Source organism: Mizuhopecten yessoensis, unplaced genomic scaffold, assembly GCF_002113885.1.
Source record: "Mizuhopecten yessoensis strain PY_sf001 unplaced genomic scaffold, ASM211388v2 scaffold11097, whole genome shotgun sequence".
Taxonomy (NCBI): Eukaryota; Metazoa; Mollusca; class Bivalvia; order Pectinida; family Pectinidae; genus Mizuhopecten; species Mizuhopecten yessoensis.
Genome location: NW_018408878.1, coordinates 1,105,155 through 1,124,587, shown reverse-complemented (window position 1 = coordinate 1,124,587; position 19,433 = coordinate 1,105,155). Strand labels below are relative to the sequence as shown.

General features: G+C 37.1%; 1 protein-coding gene across 5 annotated transcripts in view; it reads right to left on the bottom strand.

Annotated features, from left to right (window-relative positions):
- The window catches only part of LOC110465670 (sodium- and chloride-dependent glycine transporter 1-like), a 33,977-nt gene that overhangs the window by 1,366 nt on the left and 13,178 nt on the right, over positions 1 to 19,433 (bottom strand). For 4 of the 5 annotated variants that reach the window (XM_021521629.1, XM_021521627.1, XM_021521631.1 and 1 more), the window contains 11 exons: positions 14,519 to 14,659; positions 13,258 to 13,438; positions 10,690 to 10,822; positions 9,540 to 9,674; positions 8,705 to 8,808; positions 6,491 to 6,615; positions 5,675 to 5,787; positions 5,198 to 5,335; positions 3,525 to 3,624; positions 2,910 to 3,010; positions 2,171 to 2,352 (listed from right to left, as the gene is read on the bottom strand). In XM_021521629.1, the coding sequence (XP_021377304.1) occupies positions 2,171 to 2,352; positions 2,910 to 3,010; positions 3,525 to 3,624; positions 5,198 to 5,335; positions 5,675 to 5,787; positions 6,491 to 6,615; positions 8,705 to 8,808; positions 9,540 to 9,674; positions 10,690 to 10,822; positions 13,258 to 13,438; positions 14,519 to 14,659 (1,453 nt within the window). Of the gene's footprint in view, positions 1 to 1,927; positions 1,948 to 2,170; positions 2,353 to 2,909; positions 3,011 to 3,524; positions 3,625 to 5,197; positions 5,336 to 5,674; positions 5,788 to 6,490; positions 6,616 to 8,704; positions 8,809 to 9,539; positions 9,675 to 10,689; positions 10,823 to 13,257; positions 13,439 to 14,518; positions 14,660 to 19,433 lie in introns of all 5 variants that reach the window. The other variant, XM_021521632.1, reaches the window with a different exon arrangement.

Sequence of the window (19,433 nt, the reverse complement as noted above, 5' to 3'; positions counted from 1 at the left end):
AATTCTTGATCTAAGCTGAGTGTCACATACAGACAACTACTTAAGTGGTGTTACTGATGCGCTGCTTATAACATTACAAGAAACCTGCCTTAATATTTTTCGAAGATTATCTGACATGTCGGGCAAGATCAAGAGACAATTTACCCAGTTTTGTTATATACCTGGTAATGGAAAAAGTGTGTTGTAACCCGTGATCTAATCGTGACCTTACCTTTTTCTTAGACTGGGGCTGTGAACTTGCCTTTACTTGTTCTATAAACTTTTTTTGTTGAGTAACCTTGACCTTTCCTGTTTTTATAAACTTGTTTGGTTGAGTAACCTTGACCTTTCCTGTTTTATAAACTTGTTGGGTTGAGTGACCTTGACCTTTCCTGTTTTTATAAACTTGTTGGGTTGAGTGACCTTGAACTTTCCTGTTTTTATAAAGTTGTTGGGTTGAGTAACCTTGACCTTTCCTGTTTTTATAAACTTGTTGGGTTGGGTGACCTTGACTTAACCTGTTTTATGGACCCTTTGCCCTTGGGTGACCTAATTTAAGGTGTTCTTTTAACTTTAAGAGCTGTGTGACCTTTGAAGTTTTCTGTTATATAAACTTGTTGTGCTATGTGACCTACCTAGCCTTGGGTGACCTAATTTAATGTGTGCTTTAAACTGTGTGACCTTGACCTAACTTAAGATATATATGTCTTTGACCATATGACCTTGACCTTACATGTTTGGCTGTATGAGGTAAAGCTAACCTCTTAATTTGATTGGCTGATGTGACCGAGCTTACGGTAAAAGGTGAGCTGTGACCTTAATTTTACCTGTTTAATTAACTAATTAGGCTGGCGTGACAGTGACCTTACCAGTTTTACAGACTAGCACGGCAGTGTGACCTTGAAATTACCTGTTTCATCAACCTATTAGGCTGACATGACAATGACCTCGCCTGTTTTTAGAACTTATTGTTGGGATGTGAGACTTTGACTTTACCTGTTTGATAGACTTGTCAGGCTATTTTGCCTTAACATGACCTGTTCACTGAAGTGTTGGGGTGAATGACCTTGACATGACAATGACCTCACCTGTTTTTAGAACTTATTGTTGGGATGTGAGACTTTGACTTTACCTGTTTGATAGACTCGTCATGCTATTTTGCCTTAACATGACCTGTTCACTGAAGTGTTGGGGTGTGTGACCTTGACATGACAATGACCTCGCCTGTTTTTAGAACTTATTGTTGGGATGTGAGACTTTGACTTTACCTGTTTGATAGACTTGTCAGGCTATTTTGCCTTAACATGACCTGTTCACTGAAGTGTTGGGGTGTGTGACCTTGACCTTACCTTCCACTAAGGGACAGAATGGGTTAACATGTTACCCATTCCCTTAACTGACTGCAGTAGTAGAGTGCTATTGGTCGAAATCATCTTTGACAGCTGCCTTTACTTGATTCAGCACACTGTGGCTTAGTGGGTTGTTTTCAGTGGCTTAGAGTCGAGACACCTGTCATTTACATTTTTCGCTTGACAAAAGAAACAGATGTCTTCGAAAGTTCGCAAAATACATTTTCAATTCCTGTTTGTGTTAAAAACACACTTAGCCTTTATCTTGACCTTACCTCTTTAAGAGACTTGTCAGGCTATTTGGCCTTAACATGACATGTTCACTGATTTGCTGGCGTGTGCGACCTTGACCTTACCTCTTTTAGAGACTTGTCAGGCTATTTGGCCTTAACATGACATGTTCAATGAAGTGTTGGGGTGTGCGACCTTGACCTTACCTCTTTTAGAGACTTGTCAGGCTATTTGGCCTTAACATGACATGTTCACTGAAGTGTTGGGGTGTGCGACCTTGACCTTACGTCTTTTAGAGACTTGTCAGGCTATTTGGCCTTATCATGATATGTTCACTGATTTGCTGGCGTGTGCGACCTTGACCTTACCTCTTTTAGAGACTTGTCAGACTATTTGGCCTTAACATGACATGTTCACCGATTTGCTGGGGTGTGCGACCTTGACCTTACCTTTTTTACAGACTTGTCTGGCTACTTGGCCTTAACATGGCATGTTCACTGATTTGCTGGGGTGTGCGACCTTGACCTTACCTCTTTTAGAGACTTGTCTGGCTATTTGGCCTTAACATGACATGTTCACCGATTTGCTGGGGTGTGCGACCTTGACCTTACCTCTTTAGAGACTTGTTGGGCTGTTGTGAGTGTGCCTTATAGCCCTTGTAACAAGCCACTATCGGGATGAGGATGACAGAGGAGAAGCCTATTATGAAGCCGCAACCTTCAGCCCAGGACGGGAAAATGTACAAGTCGTATTTTGTTGGTTTGAAGTCGATCCAGGTAAAAAGCAGGATTAACTGTTCAACAAAGACAGAAAATTGATTTATTATAAGTAAATGACACCTTGATCTGTTGGCCATTACATCAAACGATCACACGTGTTGATCCTTTCACCCCTGTGGACCTTAATTGACTCATCCAGATCAATGTATCGTAGACTTTACTTAAGTTACATAGGGGTGCAAGGGTTAATAGTAGGATGATCAAAACCTCACAACAACTGTTATGCTATGTTTAAAATTGGCTGAAATCTTGATATCTTAGTAACATTCTGCTGTCCATTTGTAAATAAAACAAGAATTTTTGTTAAACACTCAAAGTTGCTCATAAAACTACCTCCAATAAGGAACTACTTCTGTGAAAAATTAACTTCCCTAGTGTGGTCTCGTAGTACAGATTTGACTGAAATTCAATATGGGGATTTTGTTTTAAGACAATATTGTAGCAGATTTTTTTCATTTAAAAAAAAATCAATGCTTTTAATAATTTAAAATATAATTTTGCTCCTGTTTTTGAAATATAACCCCCAGCACACATCTGTTTGTGTGACAGTTGTGGAGTTATGTACACTGACCAGTAAAGCCACAGGAGCCACAAACATCCAGCTGTACTTCCACATGTTGTGAGGCCGATTCCCCGTCATCAACTGTATGTCTGTCATGAACTTATCTGCCCCTGTAACACCGAAATCAATAAGTATCATAAATCTATTAAAAACAGAAGACATAAATGCATTTGATTTACGGTAATATGATATCTCCCTTTAAAACAACATCAGTATTTCCTAATTTTTCAAAAATCAGAGGCAAGCATTCTTTTGTACCTTTTACATGTGTCATCAGTTTTTGTGTGCCTCTAAAATTAAAATATGTCATCATATTTTGTGTACCTTTAAAATGTGTCATAAATTCTTGTGTTCCTTTAAAATGTGTCATCATATTTTGTGTACCTTCAAAATGTGTCATCGTTTCCTGTGTAATTTTAAAATGTGTCATTAATTAAAGCTTTTTGAAGAGAATGATTTTAAATAACACTAAGCAATCAAAGATGGCAACACAATGTGCTCGTATTGTGAATTTTCAAAATCTAATTCCAGGATTTACATTTTTTCTTGCTTAATATGCTCCAAATTTGTTATTTGTATGAATATAAGCCACATGCTTTATAAGCATGAATAGCAGTAACCTACCATACACCCAGGCTATGGCGAAGCACTCTGTAAGCCCCACTATGAGGAGAGAGTAGGTGGCAGCATAATTATCAAACAGTTGTAGCACATACATCCCGCCCTGTAACACAAATAACAGGAACTTTAATCATCACAGAGGCGCCTTATGTAATGCAACAGTTCAGATTTAAAATAATAAAATAAAAATCTTTTTAAAATAAAAAGATTTCAAGACATTTTTTTTTTGCAAAGGGCAAAATTAGGGAATACATGTTAAACCATCACAGTCGAAATGCTCGACTGTAAAAATTGTTACCTTATTGCGCTTTCACATCATTAATATCAAATTTTATTTTTTACCATACGCAAACAATGTACGTATACAGCGTGTCACAACGTGTCAAGACCGACTGTTCCATTTGTCAAGCTATGACTGAGTGAGCTATTTGTATTGTTTACCTGTACAACGATGTGACGAAATTGTATATATTTCATGTCACTCCACCCAGGGTGTTTCGCCTATTGATAAAAGAGTGTATACAATTGTACTCACTGTATCGAATAGGTTACTGGTAGGGTGAAGATCTAGCCCTTTCTCTAGTAAGGTCCGTAACCTATTCAAAACAGTGTGTATACAGTCTCTATAGGCCAAACGTCCTGGGTTGAGTGACATATGAAATATACAATTTTGTCACATTGTTGTACAGGTGCCAATATATAAATATGACATTCATTAGCAGGTGACAGTGAATATTGTCAACCCGTGAAAGCCATTGTCACCTGAGGCGAAGCCGAGTGTGACAATGGGTTTTTGAGGGATGACTTTTGGTTACACCAAAAGTCTTTGTAGCTCAGGAACGGCAGCAAACCTCGATAATGACATCTTGTTTGTTGATAGTCTGCTGTTTACAATCGCTATCGCACCGGCGCTTAATAAAATTGGCTGTTGCTGTCAAACGTTCTTGTGACCATCACGGTAAGGAAACGAAGTAGTGAACGCACATTTTTCGCCCATGTGATATTTTTCACTGTCTCATGGCAATATCACCCACGCCCCAAAACCAATGTATTTTCGGAGGGTGACAGAGATTTTTGTTTAATTTTCTCCCAACCAATTAAATAGCTAGAAATTCACTTGAGGTGTAACAATACAAATCTCTCACTCAGTCATAGCTGGACAAAGGGACCAGTTGATCTTGAAACGTTGCGACACATTTAACACGTACATTGTTTGCATATCAAGTAAAACTCTGATATTACAAATTTCCAAACTGATGAATCTTATTGAAGATTTCACATCATTGTTTACAAATATAAAATTAAAAAAGTAAGAAATAAATAATCCTTATTTAATGCTGTGTATACACAACAACAAACATAAGCTCTGTATAGCTCTTACTACGACACCACTAAGGAAACAAATGATGTTTTCGTGGTGGAGGAAAACCCACGGGGAAAATCACCGTGCCATCGGAGGGATAACAACCAACCCTATCAGACATCACTCTCTTTTTCCGCCACCGCATGAGTTCAACCCAAAATTCTTGGTAGAGCGAGTGGTCTGAAGCTCATGCTTGATTTCACACAGTAGAAATGACTGTGCACGTTAGCGATCACGGCTAACAATGCCTCCTTACAATATTCCTTTCAAGTTTCAGTCAAAGTAACAGGATAAGCCTGTTTCAGCACCTTACCTGCGTACAGAAGGGAAGTCCGACAAGGAAACAGCCCACGGCTATCCCAACAAGCAGTAGTAGACTCCGATGACCACGTCGGAACAGCTGTGGAAACTGGTCCAGCAGGGTCGTGTGTACTGTTGTCACCGTGGCAATCTAATCCATGTAAAGAAACCAATTATATAGACAAAATATTTTTTACCAACCTTTAATACTTTTGGATTTTTCAAGATAGGTGTGTTTCTAATTGGGCTTTAATCTTTTTTACAAATCGGCACCATGCATTAAAAAATATAATTCCTAACTAACATTATTTACTGCAATGTTTCATTTATGCAAATGTTTGTAAACATTTAACAACAAAACATTTTTTTTTTTTTACAGAGCTAGTGTTACAAACATGGCAAAGACATAGTCTACACAGAAAGACCCACCTGAGTGCCAAGACCTAGGGTTATCAACATGGCAAAGTAAAGTCTAAATAGAAAGACCTACCTGTGTGCCAAGACCTAGGGTTATCAACATGGCGAAGAAGAGGATGGACCACAGCTGTGAGATGGGTAACTTAGTCACCACTTCTGGATACACGACAAATGCCAAGCCTGCCCCTGTATAATACGTTTGTACCACACATGACACAAAATGTTCTTTTTTTATTTTCAATATACTGTCAGAAATATGAAAATCTTGCATCCTAAACATAAAGAGGCATTGATTTTCGTATTTTTTTTAGTAAATGACTCTGTGTTTATCAAACTAATCATATTTGAACAGCCAAGTCCTATGCTTTTTCATCGTCTTTTTTTTCTGAGACCTATACTTTTTCATTAGTCAGAGGTCGTCACTAACACTTTTCCAGCAAAGACTAGTGAATCACCTAACCTAACTGGTCCTTTGGATTTGTGAAAGATATTATTATAAAGTAATAATATTCCTTTTTAAAATTTAGAAAACTGCTTAAAACAAGATATATTGCATGATAATTGTCAAATTTTCCTAAAACTTCACCATATTTTGATGGCAAATTTTCCTAAAACTTCACCATATTTTGATGGCAGCAGTTATCTTAAGTCCCTGCCTACAGCCAATTACTTTTGATGTTTCGTGCTGTAGATTGCAATGTTTCCTTATCATGAAATCTTGGACAAGTTACATTGGCGAAGGACTAGTAAACTTGGACTATCTACATCGACGAAGGACTCGTAAATAATCTACTCAACTAGTCCTGTGGACTACCAAGCAGAAAATGTTAGTGTCTATAACCCTGCGATCATCATCACTTTTTTATCACCACCTGGTTACCACACCCACCTTCACTTGCCACCTTGTCGATTGGCTGCTGGAGCTCCTTAGCCATGTAACCGATGATTGAAAAGATGACCAATCCAGCAAACACACTGGTGACGGAGTCCAGGATGGACACGATCACAGCATCTCTGTAAAGTAAGCAGATCAGGTCACGTAGGCTTTATTGAGGTGGTATCGTATACCGGGAAATTTGTTACCACGCTTTCACTTTCGCCTTTTTTGTATTTACATCAAAGGACAAGAACAGTCTTTTAGCCTCATCCACAAGGTGACACACACTGAGCCTTCAATACTTCTTAGACATATATGGGAGGTGAAGAGAGCGAAAGGGTTGAGGATGTCGCTGTCCGTAATGAGGGCAAATTAATCACAATTAACATGGCGCAAAAATGCGTTCTACAAGTTAAGGTTGAAAATTTCATGAGTCTTTGATTTAATCATGAGAACAGAGTATTGTTGTTTACACACTACAGTGAATTGCTGTTTCTACAGTGTATTGCTGTTTCTACAGAATATTGCTGTTTCTACCGAGTATTGCTGTTTCTACAGTGTATTGCTATTTCTACAGTGTATTGCTGTGTCTACAGAATATTGCTGTTTCTACAGAGTATTTCTGTTTCTACAGAGTATTGCTGTTACTACAGAGTATTGCTGTTACTATAGAGTATCGTTGTCTCTACAGAGTATTGCTGTTTCTACAGAGGATTGCTGTTTCTACAGAGAATTTCTGATACTAGAGAGTCTTGCTGTTTCTTCAGAGTATTGCTGTTTCTAAAGAGTATTGCTGTTTCTACAGAGTATTGCTATTTCTTCAGACTATTGCTGTTTCTACAGAGTATTGCTGTTACTAGAGAGTCTTGCTGTTTCTACAGAGTATTGCTGTTTCTACAGTGGATTGCTGTTTCTACAGAATACTACAGAGTAATGCTGTTTCTACAGTGTATTGCTGTTACTAGAGAGTCTTGCTGTTTCTACAGAGTATTGCTGTTACTAGATAGTATTGCTGTTTCTACAGAGTATTGCAGTTACTAGAGAGTATTGCTGTTTCTACAGAGTATTTCTGTTTCTACAGTGTATTGCTGTTTCTGCAGAATATTGCTGTTTCTACAGAGTATTTCTGTTTCTACAGTGTATTGCTATTTCTACAGTGTATTGCTGTTTCTACAGTGTATTGCTGTTACTAGAGAGTCTTGCTGTTTCTAAAGAGTATTGCTGTTTCTACAGAGTATTTCTGTTTCTACAGTGTATTGCTGTTTCTACAGTGTATTGCTATTTCTACAGTGTATTGCTGTTTCTACAGTGTATTGCTATTTCTACAGTGTATTGCTGTTTCTACAGTGTATTGCTATTTCTACAGTGTATTGCTGTTTCTACAGAGTATTGCTGGTACTAGAGAGTATTGCTGTTTCTACAGAGTATTGCCGTTTCTACAGAGTATTGCTGTTTCTACAGTGGATTGCTGTTTCTACAGAATACTACAGAGTAATGCTGTTTCTACAGTGTATTGCTGTTACTAGAGAGTCTTGCTGTTTCTACAGAGTATTGCTGTTTCTACAGTGGATTGCTGTTTCTACAGAATACTACAGAGTAATGCTGTTTCTACAGTGTATTGCTGTTACTAGAGAGTCTTGCTGTTTCTAAAGAGTATTGCTGTTTCTACAGAGTATTTCTGTTTCTACAGAGTATTGCTGTTACTAGATAGTATTGCTGTTTCTACAGAGTATTGCCGTTTCTACAGAGTATTGCTGTTACTAGATAGTATTGCTGTTTCTACAGAGTATTGCTGGTACTAGAGAGTATTGCTGTTTCTACAGAGTATTTCTGTTTCTACAGTGTATTGCTGTTTCTACAGAATATTGCTTTTTCTACAGAGTATTGCTTTTTCTACAGAGTATTGCTGTTACTATAGAGTATTGTTGTCTCTACAGAGTATTGCTGTTTCTACAGAGGATTGCTGTTTCTACAGAGAATTTCTGATACTAGAGAGTCTTGCTGTTTCTTCAGAGTATTGCTGTTTCTACAGAGTATTGCTGTTACTACAGAGTATTGCTGTTACTATAGAGTATTGTTGTCTCTACAGAGTATTGCTGTTTCTACAGAGTATTATTTCTACATTATACTGTTGTCTACTTATGGTAGGGTATTGTTTTGTCTACAGTACAGTGTAATTCTGTCTCTACAGGGTACTGTTTCTACATTATACTGTGGTCTACTTACTGTAGTGTGTTGTTGTGGAACTTGTTGTAGCTGGCGAGAGTGATGAGGCCGCCCCAGCAAGGAGACAGTGAGAAAAAGATCTGCACAGCAGCATCACCCCACACCTGTAACAAAGACGAAGTGACTTTTAATCACGATTTTAATTCATTTTAATTTTCATTTAACAGACAAACTAATACTTGCATCAAAGACTTCCCCAAAGTAACCAAAATATATACAATAAGACCATAACTTGTAAGGTCAAAAGCTAGTTGCCTCACAGTTTACAGAAAAAGGTGAAATCCTACAGTGATGACTTCATTGTTTCAAGATTTTTGGGTTGATAGTTCTTCTTAAAAGTTTTAAGCTTCTGAAAAACTTGTTAGAAAAACTATCAACCCTTTTAAGCTTCTGGGGGCCAAGTGGTTAAGGCGTCCGATATTCTGCTACCACTAACCCTCCACCACTGGGTCGCAGGTTTGAGACCTACGTGGGGCAGTTGCCAGGTACTGGCCGTAGGTCGGTGTTTTATTTTCGGGAACTCAGGCTTTCCTCCACCACCAAAACACTTGTACGTCCTTAAATGACCATAGCGGTTAATAGGACGTAAAACACAAACCCAACCAAATATTTAAGCAACTCTAAAACAGTTAAGGATCAAATCTTGCTTTGGTCTGTTTCATGGGGTGATGAATTGAGTTGGTCTTGAAACAAATTTAATGAACTGCGAATTCATCGGCAAATGAAACAGGTTACATTTGGTAGTTGCATTGAGTCCAACTTGAGTAGGAATTGAAATATCAAAGAACGAACACTGCTGCAAAACACCTCTACATACAATACTCAAATCACATACCCTTGCACTGAGAAGCTTGTCCCACTGGGGGGTAAGGTAGTAGATGATACCGTCCACAGATCCGTCCAGAGTGAGGCTCCGCACCAGCAGGATCAGAAGTACGATATAGGGAAAGAAGGCTGTGAAGTAAACCGCCTGTGTTAAAAAAATAAAAGTGACAGAGTAAAATGTTTATTATACCGGTAGTGAATATCTTTTATTGTTAAGACATTACCAATTTGCAAAACAAAACATATGGTTTTGTAAGATAATTTCAAATATTTTTTTATGATTTTTTTCCTGAAATTTTACTGCTGTGAAGTATTTGAGAGTAAATATATACATGCACAGAAAAAATAAGATCTAACGACCGACTTAAAAACAAGCTGCTTTCGCTCGTTACAGGGCTGTTCAGGGTTTTTTTAAAAGGAAAAACTTCATGACGTCACATTACATTTCATCACACTACAGTGGTAACGTGACGTCACAAAGTACACAAGATTGGTGGACAAGCTAGCGCAAAATTTTTACTGTGGCCTGTTGAGACTTGGTATATATATATATATATTGTTTAATGTTATTTAACGTTGTCAGATCTCCACAATTATTGGAAACCTGTTATGTAAAAGTATTGTAATACTCTTTTAATCTTTGAATTTTTAAGTTTCGTTGTAAAATTCTATTTCAGACTCAGAAAGGTTTTGAAACTTGTCCTAGGAAGTACTTTTTTGCTCATATATATATGTAAACAACATTAATTAAAAAAAAAAAAACCCAGCAAATACCAATTTTTATAGCCTCTTTTCCTGGGCTGAAGTATTTTTTCCCTCATTATTATCAAAGTAATGTCAATTTGAATGATATCAGTTCATACAATCTGGATATGAATATTCATAGACTGATTCTAAAACATAACAACAATCGGTGGGAAATATTTGTAAAGACATTAAGTTCAAGTAACATTATCAAGTAAAAATAATAAAAATGGATTGTCTGTAAATAATAAACACAAAAATATTTCAAATTTTCCCTTTTTTTTTTAAGTCACATTTTGAAATTCTTATTGGATGACTCCTTTTACTATTCAAGAACTGAATAATTGGCCCAGTTTTCAAAATCATAATGAACCTTTATTTCTGTACAAGCATGAAAAAAGGTTGGTATTGTTTACCTTGCCAGATGTCTTGATGCCCTTGGCTAGGCAGAGGGCAACCAGTACCCAGGCCAACGCCAGGCAGCCAACTAGCTCCCACCTAATGGTGCCCATAGCATGTACACCTGATGTCATACCCAGCACACTCACACTGGAACATAATATAAACATGTACACCTGATGTCATACCTAGCACACTCACACTAGAACATAATAGAAACATGTACACCTGATGTCATACCTAGCACTCTCACACTGGAACATAACATGTACACCTGCTGTCATACCTAGCACACTCACACTAGAACATGATATAAACATGTACACCTGATGTTATACCTAGCACACTCACACTGGAATATAATATTGACATGTACACCTGATGTTATACCTTGCACACTCACACTGGAACATAATATTGACATGTACACCTGATGTCATACCTAGCACTCTCACACTGGAACATAACATGTACACCTGATCTCATACCTAGCACACTCACACTAGAACATGATATAAACATGTACACCTGATGTTATACCTAGCACACTCACACTGGAATATAATATTGACATGTACACCTGATGTTATACCTTGCACACTCACACTGGAACATAATATTGACATGTACACCTGATGTCATACCTAGCACGCTTACACTGGAACATAATATAAACATGTACACCTGATGTCATACCTAGCACGCTCACACTGGAAAATAATATAAACATGTACAACTGATGCCATACCCAGCATGCTCACACTGGAACATAATATAAACATGTACACCTGATGTCATACCCAGCATGCTCACACTGGAACATAATATTGACATGTACACCTGATGTCATACCAAGCACGCTTACACTGGAACATAATATTGACATGACGTAATACCTAACACACACTAGAACATTATAGAAACATGACATAATACCTAGTACACACTGGAATACTAGATAAACATGATGTAATACCTAACACACACTGGAACATTAAAGAAATATGACGTAATACCTAACACATACTGGAACACTATAGAAATATGACATAATACCTAACACACACTGGAACATTATAGAAACATGACATAATACCTAACACACTCTGGAACACTATAGAAACATGACGTAATTCCTAACACACACTGGAACATTATAGAAACATGACGTAATACCTAACACACACTGGAACATTATAGAAACATGACATCATTACCAACACACTGGAACATGCATGTTTGACATCATACATAGCACACACTGGATCATTATATAAAGAAGCAGAGTACAGTAGAAATGGCTTGATCCTCAAAATACAGGGCATGTCTCAGATAAACATGGATAGCGGAATCATCCTACACAACACACCTACCAGGTACATATTTATATATATTTATAAACTACATTTTGAATACATTTTTTTTTGAAGAATGATATTTTTTTTTTCAAAAAGTGATTTCCCCAGATTTGGGACTTGTAAAAACCATGGTTACAACATCAAAAAATGCAAAAAAAATGCAAAAAGAAAAAGATTTTTAACCCAAAATTTGACCCACGCAAGTAGTATTTTTTTTCTAAAAAAAACCTGTCTTAAATTGAATATCACCTATTCGGTAACAGAAATACTCAAGTTTTAGCATAGGTCATTCAACTGCATTTTTATAGACTACATGAAAAGCTAGCTTTTGTTGTGTAGGCACAGATTTGCAAATGGCCAAAAATGTAGTCTCAAGCCAAATTCGATTTTTTTTTTTTTTTAAATGTGAAGCCCACAAAGTCCACTTCATCATGTATATATGCCAATTTTAGTGCTGATTACATGGGTTATTCATTGTACAAAAATATCACCCATGGCCACCATACGCTACTGTACAATGCTACCTAAGGAATGACACATTCTATGGTGCGCAGAAAGTCTGCTTTCCTAGTGCCAGGTGAGCTAAAAAACTTTGTGCATTGCAGAATTGAAATTCTTCATGGTATAAAGCATGCAAAAAGAAAATTAGGAATAAATTGTAAGAAGTGAAATTTAAAAAAAAAAAAAAAAAATCTTTCATTTTTTGGGGTTTTACTTTTCAAATCTCATTATGAATGGGAAAAAAATTCTGCCTTAAATATATGTGTAGGAATATAAGACTCTTTCATGCCCAGGGGTGTAGGATAGGGAAATTCCACCAGAGGTTTTTTAAATTTGGTAAAGCCTGAGGCTTTGTCGAGGGTTTTGCCAAATTTGAAATCCTGAGGGTTTAAGAGATTAAGCATACCCTGTATTTGCAAACAGAGTTTGTGCAAAAAAAAATAATCTCATCATTCTAAAGTGTAACGTCAATGTTTCATGAAGTATTTTAATTTCATCACGTCGACTTTTCCGCATTGCGGCATCAAAGTTTTCCAAATTTGTGACTCACATCATTGTTGAGCCATTGTGACGTCACGTCACGTGAAATGGGGTGTAAGATAGAAACTTCCTACACCCCTTTCTTACCCAGAACAGCTCTATCATACACACACATAAATGACAGAAAAGCCAGTATTCGTAAGTTAACTTTCATTTCATGTTTAACAGTGTTGACCACATACTTACTGGAAATACTCGTCACTGGGGGACCGGAAGTCCACGCCCTTAGCGAGTTCAGTACAGTTTGGCTCCAGGATCTGCCTGTACGTTTGGTTCAGAGTAGACAGATTGTAGCACTCATCGTTACACCAAGACCCACTGTGCTCGGAACAATTCTTCATGGCAAAGCGGGATCCTCCACTGCAGGCTGAGTAAAGAGTATGCGGTGGTAATCAGTTTATATGGCTGATCATATATTTTAAAATTCAGAAAATATGCAACAGGGCCAGACCAATATGAGACTTCAAAAAGTTTACGGAAAAAAATAAATTCCAACCTGTTCGATTTGAATTTCCTAATCAATTATGTAAACAAATACAGATTGTACTATTCAATATGAAATTTGCATTAAGACACCAATATCAGAGAAATGAACTCTTTTTCCAAATTATCAAAAAAGTAAGAGCATAAATATTAGGAAATGTTTCTAATACAATGTCTCTAGTGACAATAAGCTAGTCTTACCTATCAATACATTTACTACCACACTCACTCCAGCTACAGGTATACTCAATCTGGGTACAGGTATACTCACTCTGGGTACAGGTATACTCACTCTGGGTACAGGTATACTCACTAAGGGTACAGGTATACTCACTCTGGGTACAGGTATACTCACTCTGGGTGCAGGTATACTCACTCTGGGTACAGGTAAACTCACTCTGGGTACAGGTATACTCACTCCAAGTACAGGTATACTCACTCTGGGTACAGGTATACTCACTCTGGGTACAGGTATACTCACTCAGGGGACAGGTATACTCACTCAGGGTACAGGTGTACTCACTCAGGGTACAGGTATACTCACTCAGGGTACAGGTATACTTACTACGGGTACAGGTATACTCACTCTGGGTACAGGAATACTCACCACTGGTACAGGTATACTAACTCTAGGTACAGGTATACTCACTCTGGGTACAGGTATACTCACTCTGGGTACAGGTATACTCACTCAGGGTACAGGTATACTTACTACGGGTACAGGTATACTCACTCTGTGTACAGGAATACTCACCACTGGTACAGGTATACTAACTCTAGGTACAGTTATACTCACTCTGGGTACAGGTATACTCACTAAGGGTACAGGGATACTCACTCTGGGTACAGGTATACTCACTCAGGGTACAGGCATACTCACTCAGGGTACAGGTATACTCACTCAGGGTACAGGTATACTCACTCAGGGTACAGGTTTACTCACTCTGGGTACACGTATACTCACCACTGGTACTCCATTCTCCACATTCACTCCACGGCAACATAGCAGTAAACGAAGCAAACAGGTAATACAGAGTATAGGCGATGATCATGTTGTAGTAGATACAGATGTATACCGACACAATGAACATAGCCCAGCCAATACCTGTAACATAGAATATAACACAGGTAATATAGACCAGCCCACACCTGTTATATAGAATATAACACAGGTAATATAGACCAGCCCACACCTGTAACATAGAATATAACACAGGTAATATAGACCAGCCCACACCTGTAACATAGAATAAAACACAGGTAATATAGCCCAGCCCACACCTCTAACATAGTATATAACACAGGTAATATAGACCAGCCCACACCTGTAAAATAGAATATAACACAGGTAATATAGACCAGCCAATGCCTGTTACATAGAATATGACACAGGTAATATAGACCAGCCCACCCCTGTAACATAGAATATAACACAGGTTATATAGACCAGCCCACACCTGTAACATAGAATAAATCACAGGTAATATAGCCCAGCCCACACCTCGAACATAGTATATAACACAGGTAATATAGCCCAGCCCATACCTGTAACATAGAATATAACACAGTTAATATAGACCAGCCAATCCCTGTAACATAGAATATAACACAGTTAATATAGACCAGCCAATCCCTGTAACATAGAATATAACACAGGTTATATAGACCAGCCCACACCTGTAACATAGAATATAACACAGGTAATACAGCCCAGCCCACACCTCTAACATAGTATATAACACAGGTAATAGAGACCAGCCAACACCTGTAACATAGAATATAACACAGGTAATATAGCCAAGCCAATACCTGTAACATAGAATATAACACAGGTTATATAGACCAGCCCACACCTGTAACATAGAATATAACATAGGTATCAAAGTGCCGAGAGCACTCAGGGATGCTGTGTATGAAGGATTCAAATAATGGAATAAAGGAGGTGGTATATCAGTACAGAATGGCAGTAAATAATAAAGAACATGTTGTTGAGTAATCCTAGTTTTCAATAAAAATATATATAACAAGCAGAGTATTGCTAAAACAATTTAAACTTGTCTGATATTATGGTCCTTAATTAGTGTTTCAAATCGATAGAAATCCTTTGAGGAATGAAGCTGCTACAGCGCAGGCAATGATCTTTTTAAACAAGAGGCCCAATGGGCCTGCATCGCTCACATGGTATAAAACTCACACTTGTAACCTTAAAAGTGATCTAAAATAAAGCTACAGGCAAAATATCAGTATTTAGGATTAAAATTCATTTAAAAGACCCTGTTAATTTTTTTTAAAACATTTCACCACTGTGATTGAAAGTCGAACAAAGTCATTATGTTGAACACATTGTATAGCCTTTCATCTCAGGATGCAACTTGCAAAGTATAAACATCCTGGGACCCATGGTTATTCATAAGAGGTTGTTTAAAGATTTTAAACAAATTTGACCCCTGTGACCTTGAATATAAGTCAAAGTCATTCACTTTAACAAACATAGTAGTCCTTGATCCCAGCATATGCTACTAACTAAATATCAACATCCTGAGCCTTTTGGTTATTCAGAACAAGTTGTTGAAATATTTTAAACATATTTGCTCCTTGTGACCTTGAATATGATTCAAGGTCATACATTTAAACAAACTTGGTAGCCCTTGATCCTAGTATGCTACTGACTAAATATCATCACCCAGGGCATTTTGGTTATTCAGAAGAAGTTGTTTAAAGTTTTTAACATATTTGACCCCTGTGACCTTGAATATGGGTGAAGGTCATTTATTTGAACAAACTTTGTAGCCCTTTATCTCAGCATGCTACTGGCCAAATATCATTACCCTGGGCATTTTGGTTATTGAGAAGAAGTTGTTTAAAGTTTTTAACATATTTGACCCCTGTGACCTTGAATATGGGTGAAGGTCATTCATTTGAACAAACTTTGTAGCCCTTCATCTCAGCATGCTACTGGCCAAATATCATCACCCTGGGCATTTTGGTTATTCAGAAGAAGTTATTTAAAGTTTTTTTAAGACAATTGACCCCTGTGACCTTGAATATAATTGAAGGTCATTCATTTGAACAAACTTGGTAGCCCTTCACCCTAGCATGCTACTGACCAAATATCATCTCCCTGGGCAGTTTGGTTATTGAGAAGAAGTTGTTTAAAGTTTTTAACATATTTGACCCCTGTGACCTTGAAAATAGATGAAGGTCATTTATTTGAACAAACTTGGTAGCCCTTCATCCCAGTTTGCTTCTGGCCAAATATCATCACCCTAGGCCTTTCGGTTATTAAGAAGAAGTCGTTTAAAGTAAAATATTGACGCCGGACGCCGGACGCCGGACGACGGACGCCGCACCACGGCATAAGCTCACTTGGCACTTCGTGCCAGGTGAGCTAAAAATGTAACAGTGACACTTTGACCAAACAACCCTGCAAACCAAAATTGTCCCGTGAGATTATTGGAAAGTTTATGATTAAATAAAAAAAATAAAAAAATATATAGATAATATAAATAAATAATTATTTGTAATTGTAATCACGGACTTATGCAAGTCCCTTGTGTATCTCTCCTTCTGACGATATTGTAACGAAGGTTAAAGACCTATATAATCATTCAGTTTCTGGTTAATGTGAATAATATGTATATACGGTTTTAATGTTTGATGTTCAATAGGCTATATTCACAAAGCACTTGTATTATACTAATCGGGCCATTATCTAGACACTGTATTGGGAACCTATCTATAAACTCATTAGGCACAGCTGCTGACAGCTACTTCAGTATAAGTCAACCCTCTCTTTTACTTGGAGACTTTCCATTGAGACAAAGAAACACGAAGCCTACTTTATCAAGGACAGTGTTATCAAACAGTCGCGAGCATGAAACTACGCAATGATGGACAAGGGGAGAAAACTCTTACACACACACTTTAGAGTATTGGAATACGAGACATAGTAATTTAAACCAAATATAGTTCGGAACTTTCACTGATTAAAAACGCCACTGTTAAAGATCTTTACATTATTTTCTATGATTATTTTGTCTTCTACAGATATTTTTTACCATATTATAGCATTGATCATATCATAAAATAATGCACAAATTATCTTCTAAAGATCTTTCGCAGAAGGAGATAAAGTGTTGTTGAGTTTTTTTGTGAAGAAATTATTATAATTTTTGTATATTTTGCCTCTGTTAAAGTTCTTTTTCAAATCCACCTGCCTAAAGGACCAACGCTTCTGAAATCTTTATTTAACCTGAATATGAATGGATTTTATGAGAGCTATACACTGAACAATGTACCTGCTGATATTGGTTAAATTATAGGTGATATTTCGGAAAGCGTCTCACACCGAAACCAAAGTACGACAGACAGAGAGGTCCAAAGTCTGCAGAATAAGGTCATGAAAACATGTCAGTATACCCTTTGTGAAAATTCTACTGACAGTTATTAACGTAGAGGCTAAATACACAGAGTATTATTCATATAAAGCATTATAAAAATAATTTTTCCAAATATTATTTTGTCAACATTTTCACCCTAACTACTATTTTTTAAAGGAATGTACATTTAATAATTATAGTTATTAACTCATTCACCCCTGAAGACACATTTGAACTCTTCCAATTCAAAGGTTGGAATACTTCATTATGAAATCTCAGGGGTGAATGAGTTAATACCATGTTGTCGTCTGCTAGTGATCTGAGTCCACCCCTGTAGGCGCTTCCACTTAGAGCAGGTAGTAGGTGTACACACTGTTTTTATGCATACTAGGTTGTGGGGAGTGCGTGTGGAGACACATGTTGGTTTGTAATAAATCTGTCGTATGTACAGTCCGTGGTGCTTAGTTGATGCCCCCCTTGGCAGGCCCTCTCCTGTCCCGACTTTCCCACATTGAATACAGAGGATATACTCCCACGCAGATGCCTCTTTCTATCAATGTATCTTCTTGTAGTATTTATATCTCTCCCTCGGCAGATTTGTCTGTGTCGGTCTGACATATATAAACAAATCTGTATGGTGGTAAGGATTAATTTATAGAATACCACTGAGGTGTCTTCTCTTCAATACAATAGTAGTATACCATTCCATGCATATACATAACAAAACCATTCAAATTATACAACAGAAATAATTTCATTTTCTATAAATTACAAAACTCCACAATATCAATAGGCTTAGTTGTTTGTTTACAGATAACAAGGATTTAGGAGAATTTATCAAAAAATCATATTTATTTTTTGTTTCAAATTTTTCCATAATTAAAGTTTTTTAGACTCAGGTTGAACTTAAAGTCTGGAATTGGACAAGAAAATACGTACAGACTTGAGTGGAAGGTATTATGAATTGAATAATCAGTGGTCTTGTCAAGAACTATTCAACTGAATGTAAATACCCAGATCAGGTTACACATACAGCTTAATGATGCATGCATTTCAAATTTAAAGCACATTTTGTTTGTTTATTTTTTTTCTAAATTATGACAATTCTGATATCGCGGAATCAGAACAATGATAATTTTCTGAAAATTCTGTGACTATTTTTTTCCTTGCTTGTAGTTAAGTAAGTATTTTTTATTTTTAACATGAATCTAACATGTTTCATGAGCTGCATAAACTTCTATGTGTAAACGGCATTCATGCTGTTTTAACTAAGTTTCAATAATCCAGTCCGACCTTTACATTTAAAAATCTCAATGTGTTTTATTATCATTAAAATAAACTTTTGACTGTGTTCTTATAATCAACGACAGGTAGCCTAAAAAGCTGCTTACAATTTAATCTATAAATGAACCCACCATGACCGACTTTCCTGGGGGTTTTCCACTGCTGTTTTGTTTAAATGCCATGCTCTGAAAGAATCATTGACCATAAATGAGGCCA